This window comes from Sarcophilus harrisii, chromosome 4 (genome assembly GCF_902635505.1).
Source record: "Sarcophilus harrisii chromosome 4, mSarHar1.11, whole genome shotgun sequence".
Lineage (NCBI taxonomy): Eukaryota > Metazoa > Chordata > Mammalia > Dasyuromorphia > Dasyuridae > Sarcophilus > Sarcophilus harrisii.
The window spans coordinates 9,735,158-9,753,038 of record NC_045429.1 but is presented as its reverse complement, the minus strand read 5'-3'; the positions used below and the strand labels follow the sequence as shown (position 1 = coordinate 9,753,038).

The 17,881-nt window shown below is 60.6% G+C and overlaps 1 protein-coding gene across 1 annotated transcript in view; it reads right to left on the bottom strand.

Moving 5' to 3' along the window:
* Positions 1 to 17,881, bottom strand: part of GNG12 (G protein subunit gamma 12) — a 103,443-nt gene that overhangs the window by 5,139 nt on the left and 80,423 nt on the right. Inside the window, exon 3 of the mRNA XM_031968904.1 lies at positions 776 to 892. Within this exon, the coding sequence (XP_031824764.1) occupies positions 776 to 868 (93 nt within the window). The 5' untranslated portion in view covers positions 869 to 892. The remainder of the gene's footprint in view (positions 1 to 775; positions 893 to 17,881) is intronic.

The following is a 17,881-nucleotide window of genomic DNA, read 5'->3' as shown; positions in this document are numbered from 1 at the left end:
CGCACGGAGGCACCAGCTGAGCCAGGCCCGCTGGGTCCAGGCGTCCCCCCAGGGTGCCCCGGATCCCACTGGGAACGGGCCTCCCGACCTGGGTCTCTGGCTCCAAGGCTCCCGCCTCCCTGGCTTCCCAAGATGATGCGTTCGGATCCAGCGACTGCTCCTGGGGCTCGTCCCCACCGGGGACCGCGGGACCCCAGACTCTGGCCCAGCCCCAGAGTGTGCAGGTGAACAAAGCGAGCAGGTTTGTGCCCGAGTCACACGGGGGAGACCCGCGCCCCTGTGCCTCTGACGGGAAAGTCCTATGTTTCCACTGCCGCCGATTCTCAATGGGAGGGAATCTCAGGTCACCTAACTCAAGATGGAGAAACTGAGGCTCGGGGCCATGGGGCAGCAAAGTTAGGGCTGGAACCCAGGGTTCTGAGCCCTAAATCCACACCTACAGAGCCTCTCATTGGGCGGATGAGGAAACTGAGTCTCAGGGTGGTGAAATCACCTGTACAAAGTTACCCGGGGAATGATCCTGGCATAGCCAGGAGCTTTTAACCCTCACTATTCCCCCCATTGCTTCTGAGGGGGTGGGGAGCAGGGACCCCCGTATTCCAGCCTTTCTGGGGGAGCCCCCAAAATGGCATTCATGAGATGAAAAGCCAGGGGCGGAGACCACACAGTCCCCCAGACTGCCGGGGCTTCTTCCAGGAGGCCCGCACCCTCGTGGGGTTTTGGGGGAGCTTTGGGGGAGAGCCGGGAAAGGCGGGCGACCCCGGAGCAGCCTTACCTTGATCCTCTCTATGGACGCCTCCAACCTCAGCTGCTGCACGGTTCGCCGGGCCTGGGCCACGCTGTTGGTGTTGGTGGTCTTGCTGGACATCTTCGGGGAGGTTCTGGACGGGATCTGAAGGGAGACAGGGGCCACAGGGCTTTAAAATGGCGAGCTCGCTACATTCTGCAGAATCCAGAGATGGCGGCATCTCTCCCCCCCGCACCCAGCAGGCGCCTACTAAGTGCTTTGCTGAATGGAAATAAGTGGCTCAAGCTTGCTTCCCACAAACCGAGGCTTCTGTTTTTGCATTTGGATTGGGACCCGGAGAACCCGAGCATGAAGCTTCCTGCGCTAACTAAGCAGCTCGGTGACCCTGGCTAGGTCATTGTGCATTCCCCAGGCCTCAGTTCCCCAATCTGTAAAATGGGGGTTGGTCTTTTAGGATTACTTTCAGCTCTAAGTCTAGGTGCTGAAGAGCCACCTCTATAGAAGGAGACCCTGTGGCCGGCAGACTTCCGAGTATTCAGGCCCGGAGAAGAGCCCCAGATGTACTCAGGCGAAGCCGGGGCTCCCCAGGGGCTGCCGGGAGCCTCAGACGAGGTAAAGCCCATAAAGGCCTTTAGAAACCTTAACCACCAGTTATCGTCATTTTACCCACGTGCCATCTGTTGGGATTTCATTCAAAAAACATTTATTCAGCGCCGGACGAGTCCTGGGGGGACCCGACCTCCAAGCGGGGACACAGAGGGTCCCAAAGCGGGGGGGCGGCAGCTTGGAGAACGAGACCCGGCCCCTCCTGCCCCCTGCTCTGGGGGCCGGCCAAGGAGTGGAACAGAAGTATCCTGGAGGCCCCTCCTCAGGGCCCTTCAAGGGGACCACGCCCTGCCCCCACAGGAAAGGTGGGACCTGGACCCCACCTTTGGCCCCATCTGCAGCATCCGGGGATTGGCCAAGGCTGCCAAGCTGGCTCAGGGAAGCGGGGAGTCCTTAGGTGGGGCTCCCTGGAGGCTGGGCCAGGAAGGAGCCAGCCAGGCAGGGCAGGGAGGGGAGAAAAGGGGGTGTCCCAGCGAGGAGGCTAGAGCAGCGCTGGGGACGCCCCGAGAGATCACCGGCTGAGGCAACCGGGCCACACGACCAAAGCTCCCACCACCCCGGCTTGGGCCTTGGTGGGTTTTTAGGGGTGGGGTGGTGTTAAAAGGCCCTTTCGGGAGGAAGAAGGTTTTGGGGCCCGGAGGAACAGGTTTCCTGCCACGGGGTTTTGGGTGTTTCCAATTGGGGGAGTTAGAGAAAGGTAGAAATAGTTTTGCCCTTAAGGGAGTTTAATGTTTAGCCTTGGGAGAGGTTTGGGTCAAGGTGGGGAGGGGAAAGGAGGTGTTTATGAGAAGGGTTTTGGAGGACGGGGTGGGGGGGAATATATATATATATATATATATATATATATAATTATATAATTTTTAATTTAAATTAATTGTTTTTCCCTTTTCTTTCCTTTTTTCCTTTTTTTCCCCTTTTTTTTCCTTTCCCTTTCTTTCTTTTCTTTCCTTTTTTTTTTTTTTCCTTTTTCTTCCTTTTTCCTTTTTTTCCCCCTTTTTTTTATTTTTTTCCTTTCCTTTCCTTTTCTTTTCCTTCCCTTCTTTTTTTTCTTCCTTTTCCTTCCTTCCTTCCTTTTTCCTTTTCCTTTTTCCTTTCTTTCGCTTTTTTCTGTGACCTTGATGTACCCAAATATTTCCAGCAGCTCTTTTTGTGGGAGCGAACAACTGGAAATCGCACGGACCGGAGACGCCGTCCATAGGGACGGACACATTGAGCTTTCTGATTGCCATGGAATGTTATTGTATCATGAGAATGAAGAGCAGGAAGGCTTCAGGAAAGTTTGGGGGTTTAATAACGGAAAAGGGTGAGAGAGTTTCAAAAGCCGGGAGACGGCCCGGGGAAATCTGTTTGATCAACACCCTAGTGGGAACCTTGGGGTTTAAATGCCAAGGGTTGCTGCCTTTCTGAGAAAGAGCGGCCGGAGCCAGAATGCAGTCGGAGCCCGGAGGCTAGAATTGAAACTTCCGGGGCTTGGAGTTCCAACACCCGGGGCCGAGCCCAACACCGGGGCCGGAGCTCCAAACTTGGGGAGCCCCGGAACACTGTGGGGCCGGAGCCTGAAATGTGGGCCGGGAGTTCAACACTGTGGGCTAGAGCCTGAATGTGGCTGGAGCCCGAACGCTGTGGGCCAGAGCCCAAACACCGCGGGGGTTTCAAACCAAGGGCCGGACCCCAATAGGGGCCGGAGCCAAACATCGGGCCGGAGCCCAACCACCCGGGCCGGAGTTCCCACTGTGGGTTAGAGCCTGAATGGTTGGAGCCCGAACACCGGGCCGGGAGCTCCAAACCGCGGGGCCGGAGCCTTAACACCCGGGGCCGGAGTTCGGCCACCGGGCCGGGGCTTCCGAAACCGTGGGCTAGAGCCTGAATGTGGCTGGAGCCCGAACACCGCGGGCCGGAGCCAGAACGTGGGCTGGAAGCGCGCTATCAGGGCTATATTTTTCTCTGGGTTTTCAGAACACTAACATGGCGATAGTCTTACTGCTTGTTTACAATCTGTATGAAACTGTTTACTGTCACACAGGGGAGGGGAGGGCAGGCCAGGGGAGGGGAGGGGGGGAGGGAGAGAACTGGGAACTGAAAATTTTAAATTTTAAAAACTGAAGGTTAAACAGCTTTTACCTGTAATGGAAAAAGGAAGGCGCTCGTGTGAAGCCCTAAGTGCAGAGGTCCCGGGACCTCGGGGGGGGGGGGGTTCCAGATGAGGAAGGACTTAGGGGTCACTGGCACCGAAAGGTTGGGTTCCCCTGCCCTGCCTCTGTCGGACAGCGCTGGCCCTGGGCCCCGAGTCCCCCCGGTTTCCTCATTTGTAAAATGCAGGCACTGGACTGAGTTCCTCTGGGGAGATTCTAACCCTCTGCTCCCAGCACTCCCAGTGCCCCCAGCTGGTCAGGGTCTGAGGCAGGATTTGAATTCAGGTCTCCCTGATTCCAGGCCTGGGCTCTCACTCCGGCTGCCCCTAATGCAGGAGACACAAAAATTAAAACAGATGCCCCGGGGAGCATCCAATGGGGAGGGAAAGGCAAAAACAGGGGGGCCCACCCTGGGATACATAGGCAGGGAGGACCCGAGGGAGGGCAGCAGGATTTGGGGGGCCCAAAGGAAGGGGTGGCAAACCCAGGGAGGCTGGGCCCCATGGCCTTAGGGAGGGGCACTTGCTCCAGGCCCGTCTGCCAGGAATCCTGCACGGCAAGCAGGCCGGGGGGGGGGGCCTGGCTCGGGGTCTGGGGTCCCAGCGTGCTGCTGGGGTGAAACGAAGTGCCCATGGCTCCTCAGCATCAGAAGCAGGACCCGAACCTGGGAAGCCGGGAAGCTGACGCCAAGGCCCAAAAGAGGGAGAATAACTCTCCAAGTTCCAGGGTCCGGCACACAGTAGGCGCTTAATACATGCTTGGGACTGCTCCACTGCTTTGCATTCTCCTCGGAAGGGCCACAGCGGCCAGCTGGCTCTGTGGCCTTCTGGAGGCCCTCTCTAACCCACGAGCTCCTCAGGGGCCCGGGTACCGCCGGGTGTGCCGGGAGCCTGAGGAGGAGCGGCGGCAGCCAGGAGGGGTCCCCGGCTTTTCTCAGCAGCGGCCGCCGGCTGGCTGCCGGTCCCCCGTGGTTAGCTGGCTCAGCACCTGCTCCGGGCTCTCTGAAAGCTGCCCGCGTGGAAGAACAGGCTGGAACATTCTCCCGGCTCGGAGCTCACCATGTGGCCCCCGGCAGCCTCCTGAACCGGCCCATGCTGCCCTCTCCCAGCCTCCTTCCTTCTCCCAGGAGGAGGCTGGAACTCCGGGGCCTTGGAAACCTCTAAACCAAAGAGAGCTAGGCTTTGTTACAGGAGGACGCTCCCAGCCCCCGTCCTGGTGCAGTCCCTGAGCTGCCGGGGTGTGGCAAGCAGCGGGATCGGCCCGGAGCCGGAGGTCCCAACCCAGGGGCTCCCGCTCTGCCACACTGAAGGGTTTCTTCATTACCTCCTTGGGCTCTGTTTGGGGTTAGTGACCGGGGAGGGGGCGGTTCTATGGCATTCCACAGCCTGAGCACCTGCTGGATGCAAGGGGCTGGGAGAGGAGGAGGCTGCATCCAGCTTGCAGCTGGCCACCTGCAGGGCACCACGTGGCTGCAGAGGGGTCTTCCAGTGCTCCGGCTGGGATCTGGTGCCTGGTACACAGTAGGCGCTTAATAAGTGCTTAGTTACTGATTCTAGCGCTCTCTCATGGACGTCTCTTGTAAAAGGAAGGCGGGAGGAGATCTCAGACTCCAGGGCTCAGAGACACAATCAGTCCCTGCCCTCAGGGAGCTTTTGGTCCAGCCCCAATTTGTACTTTGGGCTCTTCCAGTTCCACCCAAGCTATTTATAGCCTTTCATGTGGTGGTAAACAAAGTGGCCTGGCCACTGCCAGGGCTCCCACCCACCCCTGGGGCCGGGGAGGAGCGGCTCCCACTGGAGGACTCCGCTGCCCGCGGCCCACAGGGGGTCTGACCGCCTCCCGTCTCCCTGGCTGTGTGGAGCTCCAGGAGGTAATTATTATTTTTTTAAATAAAGCTTATTTTCAAAACCCAAGCCTAGTTTTCCAAAGGTTCTCCCCCTTGCCCCCAACGCGGCAAGTCGTCCCATATATGTCAAAGGGGTGCGGTTCTAGCCGATTCCACAAGAAAAATAAGACCTAAAGACCCTCTGTCGGGATCCGCACTCGGGCTGGTCTGGGTGCTCTCCCCGCCACGGGACCCCCGGCCCGAATCCAAGGACTGTAAAGGACGCCGCAGCCCTCCGAGGGCTCTCTATCTGCCCAGGTGTGGGTGCGGGTCGGCCCGCCGGCTGTGTCCCCGATAACCCCTGCTGACTCATCTACACCTTGCAGGGCCTCAGTTTCCCCAAATGTTCAATGGGGGAACAGGACTCTGTCTCTGAGGCTCTCCCTGCGGGAAACTGTGAGGCTGGGACGGGAGCTGCTGGGCGGAAATCAGACTCCACAGGCATAGCCCCGTCCCTGGCCCGCCCCAGCGCCGGCTCCTTCGTCGTTCCCGGGCGGCGGGCGCCAAGGAGGATCTGGGGGCGCCCGGGGGTGCTGGTAGCACCCCAGGTGTAAGTTAGGCCTGAGGCGGCTCTAAGTCGAGCCCTTCGTGGGACCGTGGCCCTGAATGTTTGGAAGATCCGAACCCGAGACTTCTGGGTCCGGACCAGCTCTGGGTCAGCTCAGCCAGGGATGAGAACGGCTCCGGGTAAGGGTGTCCAAGGCGACGGAGAAACTGGACGGGGCCACAGCGTCCCCGGGCTCGAGGCCGGCCGGCGGCTCCAGAACAAGGCCGGGAAGGCGACCTCGGGCGCCCACGTCTGCGACCCAAGTTTTCTACTGAGCTGCATTGGCTACGACACTCGCGTGTTCTGGGCCCCTCCTGGGAGCGGGGCCACAGGGGGCGGGAGGAAGGAAGCCGGCCCCGACCTTCTGGCCCAGGACCGGGCCCAGCCCCAAGCTGAGGCCTCCAGCCAGGACCAGGGAGGGGGCAGCAAGCCCTCTGGGGAGGAGGCCCAAGGGAAGGGAGAGCCGCGGGGAGTCCTCCTGGTACCCAGGCCCCCCGGGCCCCCACCCCGGCCCTGATGGATCATCCCTCCGACTTTCAGAAGTCCTGGTTCCGCGCTTGCCCAGACGACCACTGGGAGCCTCAGTTTCCTTATTTGTAAAATGAGAATGTGGGAGTGGGAAGTTGGACTAGATCATCTCTGCATCTCTTCACATGTTCCTGCATCTATTATTTATTTGTTTGTATAAAGAGACAAGAGAGACAGAAATAGAGAGAGAGAAATAAGAGATAGTGACAGAGAGACAGAGACAGACGCACAGTGTGTCCCACAGAGGGAGCACCATGGGGAGGGGGCTCCGGTTCCCCTGACTGGTCCCCAGAGGGCCCAAGGCCTGGGGAGAGGCGCTCCCTCCGTGGGACCTCCCTGCCCCTCTCTTCCCCTGGCAGGCCCCCCCCAGCTACCCCAGGGGCGGCCCCTACTGTGACCCCCCCACACACACATGCAGGGAATCCACAGTCACCGGACCGGCCCCGGCAGCTCTGACACTCAGCTGAGAAGGGCCCACTGTCGCTGGCCCTGGGTGGCCCTCTCTCCAGCCCCCGGCTGGGCCCTGGGGGAGGGTGGGGGGAAGCTTCTGGCCTCCGAGCCACCCGGGCTGCACGAGGAGGGGCCCAGCTTCCCCGGGATCTGGTGGAGGAGCCCCCGCAGCCCCCACCCCCCAGGACCCTGACCCGGCCTTGCCGCCGATGTGGAGATCCACGTCCTAAGGGCCTCCCCCGGCTGTGTCCCCGCCTGAGCTTTCCCACAGCTCCCAGGGCCCAAGGCCTCCCTGGGTGCCGCTCTGGCCCACCCTCCTGGCCACGGTCCCGAGCGGCCCCGGGCCTGGCGAGGCTTCCCCGTGTCCCTGAACCCAAGAAAGCCCCGCAGACGGCTCAGGGCCGCCCTCCGCAGCTGCAAGGCCTGCTCCCCAGCTCTCCCATCAGCACTTTGATGTCTCCTCCTTTGAACTCTGGGAGACGCCCAGAGCTAGAGCCGGGTGTAAACACTGACTGGAAGTCGGGCCCTTTGGGAGCTGGTCCACCAGCCCGTCCTCCCCCGGGCTCCGTGACTGCCCCACCCGGCCATGCTCTGGGGGTGCAGCCCCCTCATTGCCATGCCCCTCGCCGTCGGGCACACCGGCCGTCCTGTACCCCAGCTCCCCGGCTGTCCCCCCACTGGCTCTCGCTCCTCCTCGAGTCCTGGCTGAAGCCCCCCCAGTTGGGAAGCCCTTCTGTCCCCCCCCCAGGGCTTTCGTCCCAGGATCGGCCCCAGCCCGGCCCCCAGGCACCCCCGGGAGAGCTCGCCCCCTTCTTTGCTTCCCAGGCTCCACCTGAGCTTCCTCACCTGAACAAAGGCTCGGGCCGCGGGAGCTCGGGTCCTTTATAAGTGGGGCGATGACGATGGCTTTGCAATATTGCGCGCAGGGATGTGGCTGCCTCAGTTTCCTCCTCTGCGGCAGGAAGCAGCCATCATCCCCTCTGGGAGAAAGCCCCACGTGGGGTCCCGGAGGCGGAGCCCCCGTCCTGCCTCCATTCCCCTGCTTGCTCAGCCATCCTGAGGGCCGCCCGTGAGGGGAGCTGGTCACAGCCTCACAGCCGGCTACGGCCCCATTTCACAGAGCACAAGGTTGAGGCTCCGCTGCACTTGCACACCTGTATGTGGCCTGTTTACTCAGGAACAGGTTCCTGCCCCCCCTTCCCTCCTCAGGGCTCCCTGAAGCCCGGACGCTGTGGCTAGAAGTTAGTCACCTGCCCACTCTGCTTAAAAGCTGGGCCTGTTTTATGGGCCTGCACGGTGAGCCACCTTTGGGGAGCCTCCTGGGGGCCCCCATTCCAGGACTCTGTGTGCCCCCCAGCACTCACCGTGGCCAGGTCTGAAGGAGAAAGGCCCAAGGACACGGGCACAGGGACACCGCTTCTGGGGGCTGGGGGGGAAGACCCGGGGGCGTGATGAGCACCTTTGTGCCCCTGGGGGCGGGGGCAAACCGCTGCCTCTGCCACAGCCCTGTGGGTCTGGCCTGGGGGCTCAATCGTGGTGGCCCCGCTGTAAGGGAGGGAACCATGGGCCTGGGGAGAAAGCGGGGCAATCTGGCCCCAAACTGGCAGGTACCGGTGCTGCAGGGGCCTGGCCACGGGAAACCCGCCCACCCACTCACTTGCAGCCGCTCTGAGCTCACTGTTCTCATCTGCAAAGTGGGGATAACCATCAGGAGGAGGTTACTGAGACCCAAGGTCCGCATCATTACTAGGGTAATTATCAGCCACAATAAGAACTCGGCTTTTTAAGGGTCACAAACCCCTCTGTCTCATTCAGTTCTTGCAAACCCCCTGACTTAGGAAGCAATGTTCCCCCATTTAGAGACAAGGAGACAAGGCTCAGCCAGGGGACGACTGAGGCAGACGTTTCTAGTCCTATGGGAACATCTACATCAACACAGATCAGAGAAATGCAAATTAAGACAACTCTGAGACACCACTGCCCACCTGTCAGACTGGCTGGCATGACAGGGAAAGATAATGCAGAATGTTGGAGGGGATGTGGGAAAACTGGGACACTGATGCATTGTTGGTGGAATTGTGAACACATCCAGCCATTCTGGAGAATGATTTGGAACTATGCCCAAAAAGTTATCAAACTGTGCATCCCCTTTGATCCAGCAGCGTTTCTACTGGGCTTATACCCCAAAGAGATACTAAAGAAGGGGAAGGGACCTGCGTGTGCCAAAATGTTTGTGGCCGCCCTCTTTGTAGTGGCCAGAAACTGGAGACTGAGTGGATGCCCATCAGTTGTGGTATATGAATGTTATGGAATCTTATTGTTTGGCAAGAAAGGACCAGCAGGAGGATTTCAGAGCGGCCTGGGGAGACTTCCAGGAGCTGGTGCTGGGGGAGGCAAGGCTCTCTCCTCCTTCCTCCCCCCCCAAAGCTCAGCCCACTCCGCCGCCTCTCTCTGGGACACTGGCTCCTTAACCCACGGTGTTTGAAGCTGCTGGAACCCCAGGCTCCTTGTCTCCCCCTCCCCTATTCCTAAAAGCCTAAAGGGGCCACCATGGGGCAGACCCAGCCGGGTTGCCAGGAGCCCTGGGAAACCACCTGCCTGCTTCTTCCTCCCCATCTTCTTTCCTCCTCTTCCTTCTTCCTCCCTATCCCCCTCTCCCCCATCCCTGCTGCTGCCTTAGAAAATTGGGCAATGTGTGGGATGCTCCCATGCAGGCTGCGGGTGCCAGGGGCGGGAGGGGGCAGAGCTGTTGAGGGGAAATAGCAAGGGAGCAAAGGGCCTTCCCCAGCCCTGGGAGCTGCAGAGCCTTCTCTCCCTGAACTGCTTCTTGTTCTGTGGGCATGATGCTCGTGCAAAGTACTTGTGCACAGTACTTGTGGACAATGCTTGTGCACAGTGCTTATGGATATGATGATGCTGGATGTTTGTGCAAGGTGCTTGTGCATAATGCTTGTGCACAGTGCTTATGGATGATGCTTGTGCACAGAGCTTTGCCCAGTGCTCATCCATGGTGTTTGTGCACGGTGCTTATGGGCAGTAATAATCACCATGCTTGTGCAAGGTGCTTGTGCACAGTGCTTGTGGGTGATGCTTGTGCAAAGTGCTTGTGGACAATGATGATGCTGGATGCTTGTGCAAGGTGCTTTGCCTGGCGCTTGTGCATGGTGTTTGTGCACAGCACTCATGACAGTGATAATGCTGGATGCTTGTGCAGGATGCTTGTGCACAGTGCTTACGGATGATGCTTATGGTCAGTGATAATGCTGGATGCTTGTGCAGGGTGCTTGTGGATGATACTTGTGCACAGTGCTTGTGGGGGATGCTTGTGCTCTGCCCCGTGCTTGTGCATGGTGTTTGTGCACAGTACTTATGACAGTGATAATGCTGGATGCTTGTGCAGGGTGCTTGTGCATAATGCTTGTGCACAGTGCTTATGGATGATGCTTGTGCACAGAGCTTTGCCCAGTGCTCATCCATGGTGTTTGTGCACGGTGCTTATGGGCAGTAATAATCACCATGCTTGTGCAAGGTGCTTGTGCACAGTGCTTGTGGGTGATGCTTGTGCAAAGTGCTCTGCCCGGTGCTTGTGCATGGTGTTTGTGCACAGCATTCATGACAGTGATAATGCTGGATGCTTGTGCAGGGTGCTTGTGCATAATGCTTGTGCACAATGCTTACGGATGATGCTTATGGTCAGTGATAATGCTGGATGCTTGTGCAGGGTGCCTGTGGAGGATGCTTGCCCACAGTGCTTGTGGGGGATGCCTGTGCTCTGCCCCGTGCTTGTGCGTGGTATTTGGGCACAGTGCTTATGGACAGTGTTCGTGCCCGATGCTTGTCCACAGCCCTACTGCATCAATCTACCCTTCCATTGTGAGGCAGCTCCTCACCTCCCTATCTATCTCTGGCACTTAGCACAGTGCCTGGCACACAGTAGGGGCTTAATAAATGCCCACTGCTTGACTAGATGACTGCTCAGGCTCCTGAATTAGGTGGCGGTCAGTGAGTCTGACCCCCGGTGTTGCGCAGGAGGAAACAAAGTCCCAGAGGTGGTCCTGGATCAGGGCAGACAGCGATTCCAGACAAGCCTGGAAGAACTGAGTTCGAATCCTGCCTCAGGGGTTTCCCTACGGCCCCTGGGCAGCCACTTTGCCTCCCTTAGTATGATTACTTGTTAATCACCATGATCAAATAACACATGAACAGTAGGTTAATTATTAAGAAAATAACTATAAATTAATCATTAGCCTTAATGCCCTCATTAGTAAAATGGCGGACACCAGGGCCCCCTGCCTCGCAGGGAGGGGAGGTGGGTGAGCCTTAAGCTCCGCTCTTTATCTTCTCTTATCTTCCCGCCATTGTGGCCCTGGGGCCCCCGGGAGCCGCCCCCACCCCCAGACCGGTCCTTCAGCAGCTTTTAGCTGAGGGCATTAAAGAGAACGCCCTTAAATGGCCTCAGTTGCCTCCTCTAGCACTTCCCAATCACCGGGCAGGGGGCTCCCTCCGCACCTGCCCCAGGCAGACTAGGGTCCTGCTTAGCCCCAGAGCAGGGGTGGCTGCGGAGAAAGAGGAGGCACTCAGAGGTGGGAGGGGCTCCTTGGAGGAGGCGGGGCCTGGAGGCTGAGCAGTAACCAGGAGGCGGGGCCTGGAGGCTGAGCAGTAGCCAGGAGGCGGGGCCTGGAGGCTGAGCAGTAACCAGGAGGCGGGGCTTGGAGGCTGAGCAGTAATCTGGAGAACCCAGTGATGGCAGCTGCAGGCTTATCTAACAGCTGCGCAGGGACCTGCTGCACGCGGCCTCAGGGTGCGGAGGATCACTGCTAATGGCTGTTGCAGAGGGCCAACAAACACACAGAGGCTTGCACAGAACGCGCTGGGCGGAGGCTCCCCCGCAGCCCCGCGGCTGCTGGCCCCCCCCCCCCCCCGGGGCTTCCTGGCTCTCCCCCGGGGCGTCCCAGCACATCCTCCACTGTTGGAGCCCCCGCTGGGGCCTTCCCGCTCTGCTCCAGGGGAGGCAGGGGAACGAGCCGCGCTGAGCTTGGTCAGCCATTATTACGGGCCGTGGTTCTGGACGGAAGGGAGGCAGGGTCCCACCACAGAGCGGGTCGTGTTTGGCCCTCGGGGGAGATCTGCAGTGTTTCACAGACTGAGGCTGCGGAGGCGAGGCTCCTGCCAGGGTCCACAAGAGGCTCCGTCCCCGGGGCTTTCCCAGACAAAGAACGGCTCTTCAGGGGGGCGGGGCCTCTCCCCGGGTTATCTCTGGTTTCTCCTGAATGTATCGCCCTTATTTGCACGGTCTCTCTCTTTTCCATCTTTCACCCCCTTTTGAAGTTCTGAAGCCCAAAAGTCAGGACCAGGTCCGGGAGGGGAACGGGGAGAGTCTGCTCTGCTCCGTGACCTCCCACAGAAATAGGGGCTCCAGGAGAGACTCCCCCATGAGGGAAGGGGGCAGGGAGCCTTCTGGAGGACCTTTCCAGGGGAATCAGGCTGGCGGGCCTAGATTGACCCAGGGGGAGCAAGCTGGTGAGTGTAGACGGTTCCGAGGGAGTGGGCCGGAGGGTGTGGACCTGCACGCTGGCAGGTGGCAGATGTAGACCGGCCTAGAGCATGAGGGCAATCTCGGAATTGTGGGAACAGCGCCACCCAGAGAGCCCACCAAGGAGCAGCTGGGGGCAGGAGGATGGCTGTAAACAAGGACGGCGCAGCCAGGGCCGCCCTCAGTGGCTTTTGCTCTCAAGTAAGGCCGGCGGGTAGAGAAGGCAAGAGGTGCTTCAGCCAGAGCACATGGGCCAGAGAACTAACTCCCACGTGCAAGAAAGCCCATTCTTTTACACCAAAAGGCTCGGTGGGAGAGCCATTGCCAGGAGACCGTCCCGGCCCACGGAGCCCGTTTCCTGTGGCCCCCAATGCCCTGGGGAGAATTCCAAAGACAGCGGGAGAGATCTGGGTCCCTTCCACGGTCTCTTACTCAATCTCAGCTGGGCACTCGCTGCTTCACGGCGGTCCACGGCTGACTTCTTCCCCAATGACCCCTCTCCCATTCACCACTGGCTGTTCCGAGCCTTGTCTTCTTCCCTTCAAGCCTCCTGCTCCATCCCACCTCCCATTGTTTCAGGTGAGGATCTTGCTTTAGCTCATGACCCCTTGAAATCATTTCCCATAATTCCCTTCTTCACAATAGAATCTGAAGAAGTGACTTTTCTCTTTAAGGTCAACCCCTTAACCATAAAGTCAGACCAACAAGCATTAATTAGGCACCTGTTGGGTACAGGATCCTGAACCTGTGACCCCATGCCCTCCCCATCTTTGATCTCTCTTGGTTTCCAGGCTCGCCTCAATGAGCCTGGCGTCCCTGACGGGGCGCCCCCCCAGTGGCCAAGTCTCCTCTCCCCAGGAAGTAGTTCATCATTCTTTGTGTCTGAGCTGCCACAGCACAGTGCCTGGCCCGCAGCTGGTGCTTAATAATAAATGCTCACTGAATGATTGATAGGGCTGAAAGAGACCTGAGAAGCATCCGTCATCAGAGTCTCCCATCCGCCACAAGCATCCTCAATGAGCCTGGAGTCACTGACGGGGAGGGAGAGGGAGAAGGGCCTGAGCATGTATGAAACGCCTACTATGCGCCAAAAATCGTACACACACACCTTTACTAACACTTGTACGTGCTTTACAAATGTCTTATACATGATCCTTATGATGACTCTGTAAGGTGCTCCTGTTATCCCTGTTTTACAGTTGAGGAAACTGAGGCAGAGAAAGGTTGAATCACAAGCTAGTGAGTGTCTGAGGCCAGATTTGAACTCAGGTAAAGTTCTCCACATTCTCAGCCTCCCCTCCCACAAGCCTTCTCTTTGGGCCTTTTGCAGGGCAGGAATGAGTCCTTCGCCCCCCGAGGGGCACCCACTTTGGTTCGGGTCCCGTGCTAACAAAACCTGCCGTTTCACCATTTTTCACATGGGTAGCTTTGCTTTTTGCTCCCAGTCTCCAGGACAGGGTCCCCATTTTAGAGATGTGGTCACTGAGTCTCAGAAAGTCCCTGAGATGGCCAGTCCCAGGTGGGGCGGGGATTGGACTCCACACTCAGCCCCGTTCCCCCATGCTTTACTATATTTTCACTCTTGGTAATTTTAGCTGGTTCTGAAGTGACAGGGTCAACAGCTGGAGTGACAATCTGCACACCGCCTGTGAGTGTGAAAAGGATATAGGATTTCATCCAGGGGGACAGCCTGCGCCCATCCAGAGAGGGCCTCCAGGAGGCCCAGAGAAAACCCATAACTAAGGGCTCACGGGGCCCCAGAGCAAGCCTGCAGCCGGCTCCTGAGGGCCTCTGGGAGCCCCAGAAAAAAACCCATAACTAAGGGCCCTCTGGGAGCCCCAGAGCAAGCCCATGGCCAGCTCCTGAGGGCTTTCTGGGAGCCCCAGAGCCAGCCCACAGCTAAGGCCCACTAAAAGCCCCAGAGGGAGCCCCGGCCGGTTCCAAAACGTCCCAGGCACAGTGCGAATCCAAGTCTCCCGGGCCAAGCCAGTCTGGGGGTGGTGTGGAGCCCCCTCCTCCAGGCCCAGGTGGGGCAGACGCCAGGAGCTCAGGGCCTGAAGAGCCGGGGCTCAGCTTCCTGCCGGACACTCCCTGGGGAGCAGCCAGAGCCCGAGGCCCGCTTGCTTCTGGTCGAGCTCAGCTGGTGGCTTCCCGGGACAGAAGTGAGCTGGGACCCACATTGTAAGTGGGCAGCAGTCCCTCCTGACCTTCCCCCCCCCCCGCCTTCCCCCCTCTTCCGCAGCATGGAATGCCGGCTTGGGGGGCCCCCCAGGTCCAGGCCTCAGTCAGTCGGACAACAAACCCTGATGTGCCTCACTGAACTCTGAGGCCTGCAGGACTGGGCCCAGCCTCATCTCCTGGGGCTCACTTACATCCAGCCCACAGACCAGTCATCTTCCTTCCTGCCACTGGCCAGGACACCCTGTTTCTGCATCTGACAGGCGAGGGCGGCCCTCGGGGACCTCTGAAGTCCCACAAGTGACCTGGGAAGCTTTGGCTCTGGGATCCCACCTTCCTGGGCCTCAGTTTACCCATTTGTAAGAGGAGGGGGAGGGGGAGAAGGCCTGTGCTCCAGCTGGCCCTTCCAGTGCCCCAGAGCGAGTCGGATCCCCCAGAAGAGAAGGGCAGAGCTGGAACAGGGGTGGCGGGAGCCTGGACCCAACAGCCCCAGTAAAGTCCAGAGCTTAAAAAGCCCCCGGGTCAGCGTTTTGCAGGCTCTGGCAGACAGGCGCAGCGGCTGGGAGGGGGCTGGCACCCCTCCAGATGCCCTGGGGCGGCTTGCAGCCCGGCCAGAGAAGGGCCATTGTTTGCAGACAAACAGGGGGAGGAGGGAGCCGCCCTCCCCCCTCCCCTACAGCAATGATTAACCAGGACTTTAAAGTGCCACTTTTCCCAAAGAACTTTCCTTCCTAAGGCTGGGGAGGGCACGTGGGCCCATTTGACAGAAGAGGAAGCTGAGGCAGAGGCCGGACAAGCTGGGAGGGGCCTTGGGGCCAGCAGGTTATGGCCTCACGCCATGGGGCAGCTTGGGGCCGGCCTATGTGGCATCAGGTCCCGGCTTCCCCTCCTGTGCTCCCAGGTCTCCTGGAAGGGCTGCTGGGGCAGCCTGTCCCTCCCGTCCCTCCCCCTCAGCCTCTGAGCTCAGCAGCCTCAGTTTCCTCATCTGTAAAACAGAGGGGGGGCCAGAGAAGCTCAAACCAGTAGGGGAAATGATCTATATTCCGTCACATCCGTCTCTCCAGCCCCTTCCAGCCCTAACAGTCTGGGAAAGCAGGGCTCCGGGTGCAGGAAAGATGCTGAGGCGAGGCCCCTGCGGGCACTGCTGGACCCCGTGGTCGCCGCTGGCTCCTTGTGGGCACTGCCGGCCACACGCCGAGGCTCCCACCAACCCCAGCAAAGACGCTCCCGAGGCCGGATGCTAAGCAGGGCGTCCCTGGCTGCAAGGGCGGGTCTGCATCGCTCCATTCATCCGCTCAGCTCAGCTCTCCTCTCTTCTCTCCATCTTTCCCTTCCTTTCCCTTTGTTCTCTTCCTTCTCTCCATCTTTCCCTTCCTTTCCCTTTGTTCTCTTCCTTCTCCTCTCCCATCTTTCCCTTCCTTTTCCTTCCCTTCTTTACCCCCCGTCTATCTCTCTCTCTATTTCACAGGAGGAGACCTAGCCAGACTGTGGGACATTGAAGACAGAGAGATCTCGCACCAGACTCTGGTGCTCTGAAGCTTTGGACCAGTCTCTCAGCTCTTCCCTGCCTGTAAAATGAGGGCAGACCGTGAAGGACCCTGGGATTTCCTCGGTGGGACCGGTCACCTATAACTCGCCCTCTGGGGCACTGGGACAGTGAATGACCTTGCCAAGAGGGAGGGGAGGCAGGACGGGCGGGGCAGGACCGACCCCCAGGCGGGCCTGCTCTGCCCCATGTTACCTCACCTGGGGGCCTGGGTACCTGGGCATTTTATGCCCATTTTGCAGAGGGGAAAACCCAGGCTTGCAGATATCAAGTAAAAGGCTGAGCCTCTTGAGGGGATGCCCAGCGGGGAGATTCTAGAAGTCCAAAGGCTCGGAGGGGTGGGGGGTCTGCTGGGGGAGCTTCTGAGACACAATCAATGAGCTCTTATTATGGGCAAGGGGTGGACCCCGGGACTGCCCCTGGAAGGGCCCTCCCCATTTTACAGATGAGGGAGTAAAAGTCACCTAAGCAGTACAAAGTGGGGGAGGAGCTGGAACCACCACAAAGCCAGTGCCTTCCCCACCCCACAACCCTATCCCGGGGAGACACAGCCCAACCTCTGCCCAAGGACCCCTAGGGGTGGCCGTAACCCGAACCTTTTTAGGGTCTCGCCCCCCCGGGGCCCTTCCCCCCAGGCCCGGGGCCCCCAAACCCGGTTTAAAGAAAAGGTGGCTTGGGCCCAAAAAAGCAAAAGGGCCCGGGGCTTTTGGGAGGCCGCAAAGGGCCCGGGCTGGGGGGGGCCGGCTGGGGGCCCCGCTTTGGGGGGCCGGGGCCCTTTTGGGGGCTCTGTGAGGGCCCGGCTCTGTGGGGCCTTGGGGCCCGTGGGGCCGGGGGCCCCCTTGAGGCCCCTCTGGAGGCCCGCTCTGTGGGGGCCCCGGGCCTTGGGGGCCCCCCCGCTCTTGAGGCCCCGGCCGGAGGCCCCGGGGCCTTGGGCCCCCCTAGGCCCCTCTTAGGCCCGCCGGGGCCCGGCTTGTGAGGCCCGGCCTGGGGGGCCCGGGTCGGGGGCCCGGGCCCGGGGGGGCCCCGGGCCCAAGGGGGGCCGGGGAGGGCCCGGGCCCCGGGCCCGGGCCCGGGGGGGGGCTCAAAAGGGCTTGGGCCCGGGCCCGGCCCCCCCCCCTTTTCCCCCGGGCCCGCCCGGGCGCCGGCCCGTGTTGCCGGGAGGGTGGGGGGCCCCGGAGGCCCTTTGGGGGGGCGCTGGGGCGGGTTCGGGGCGGAAAGGGGGGGGTTTGGGGGGGGGAGGGGCCCCTGGGGCCGGGGGGGCCCGGGCTCCCGGGCCCGGCCCCCACCCCCGGGGGGGCCGGGAAAGGGCCCTTCCGGGGGTGGCCGTCCCAAACCCGGGGGGGAGGGTGGGGAGGGCCCCCGTCTACTCCGGGGGGGGGGCGCCGGGGGAGCCGGGGTCCCGGGGGCCCCTGCCCGGCCCGCAACCGGCCCGGGGTTTGGGGGCTCGGGCAAGCCCCTCCTGTTGGGGCTCGACTTTCGGGGGTTCCCGGGGGGGCCCCGGGGGGGGACGGGGGGCCGGGGGGGTCCCGTCCCTTCGGGGAAATTTCCACCCCCTCTTTCTCGGGGCGGCCCGGGGGGATCCTAGCAAAACCCCCGGACAAGGCCAAAGCCGGGGAACTGGGCAGCGGAAGACCCCGGCCCCGGGGGCCCCGAGACGCCCCGCCCGGGGCACCCCGGGCCCTGGGAGGGGCCCCGGCCCCGAGGGCCGGGCCTGAGGAAATGGGGAGG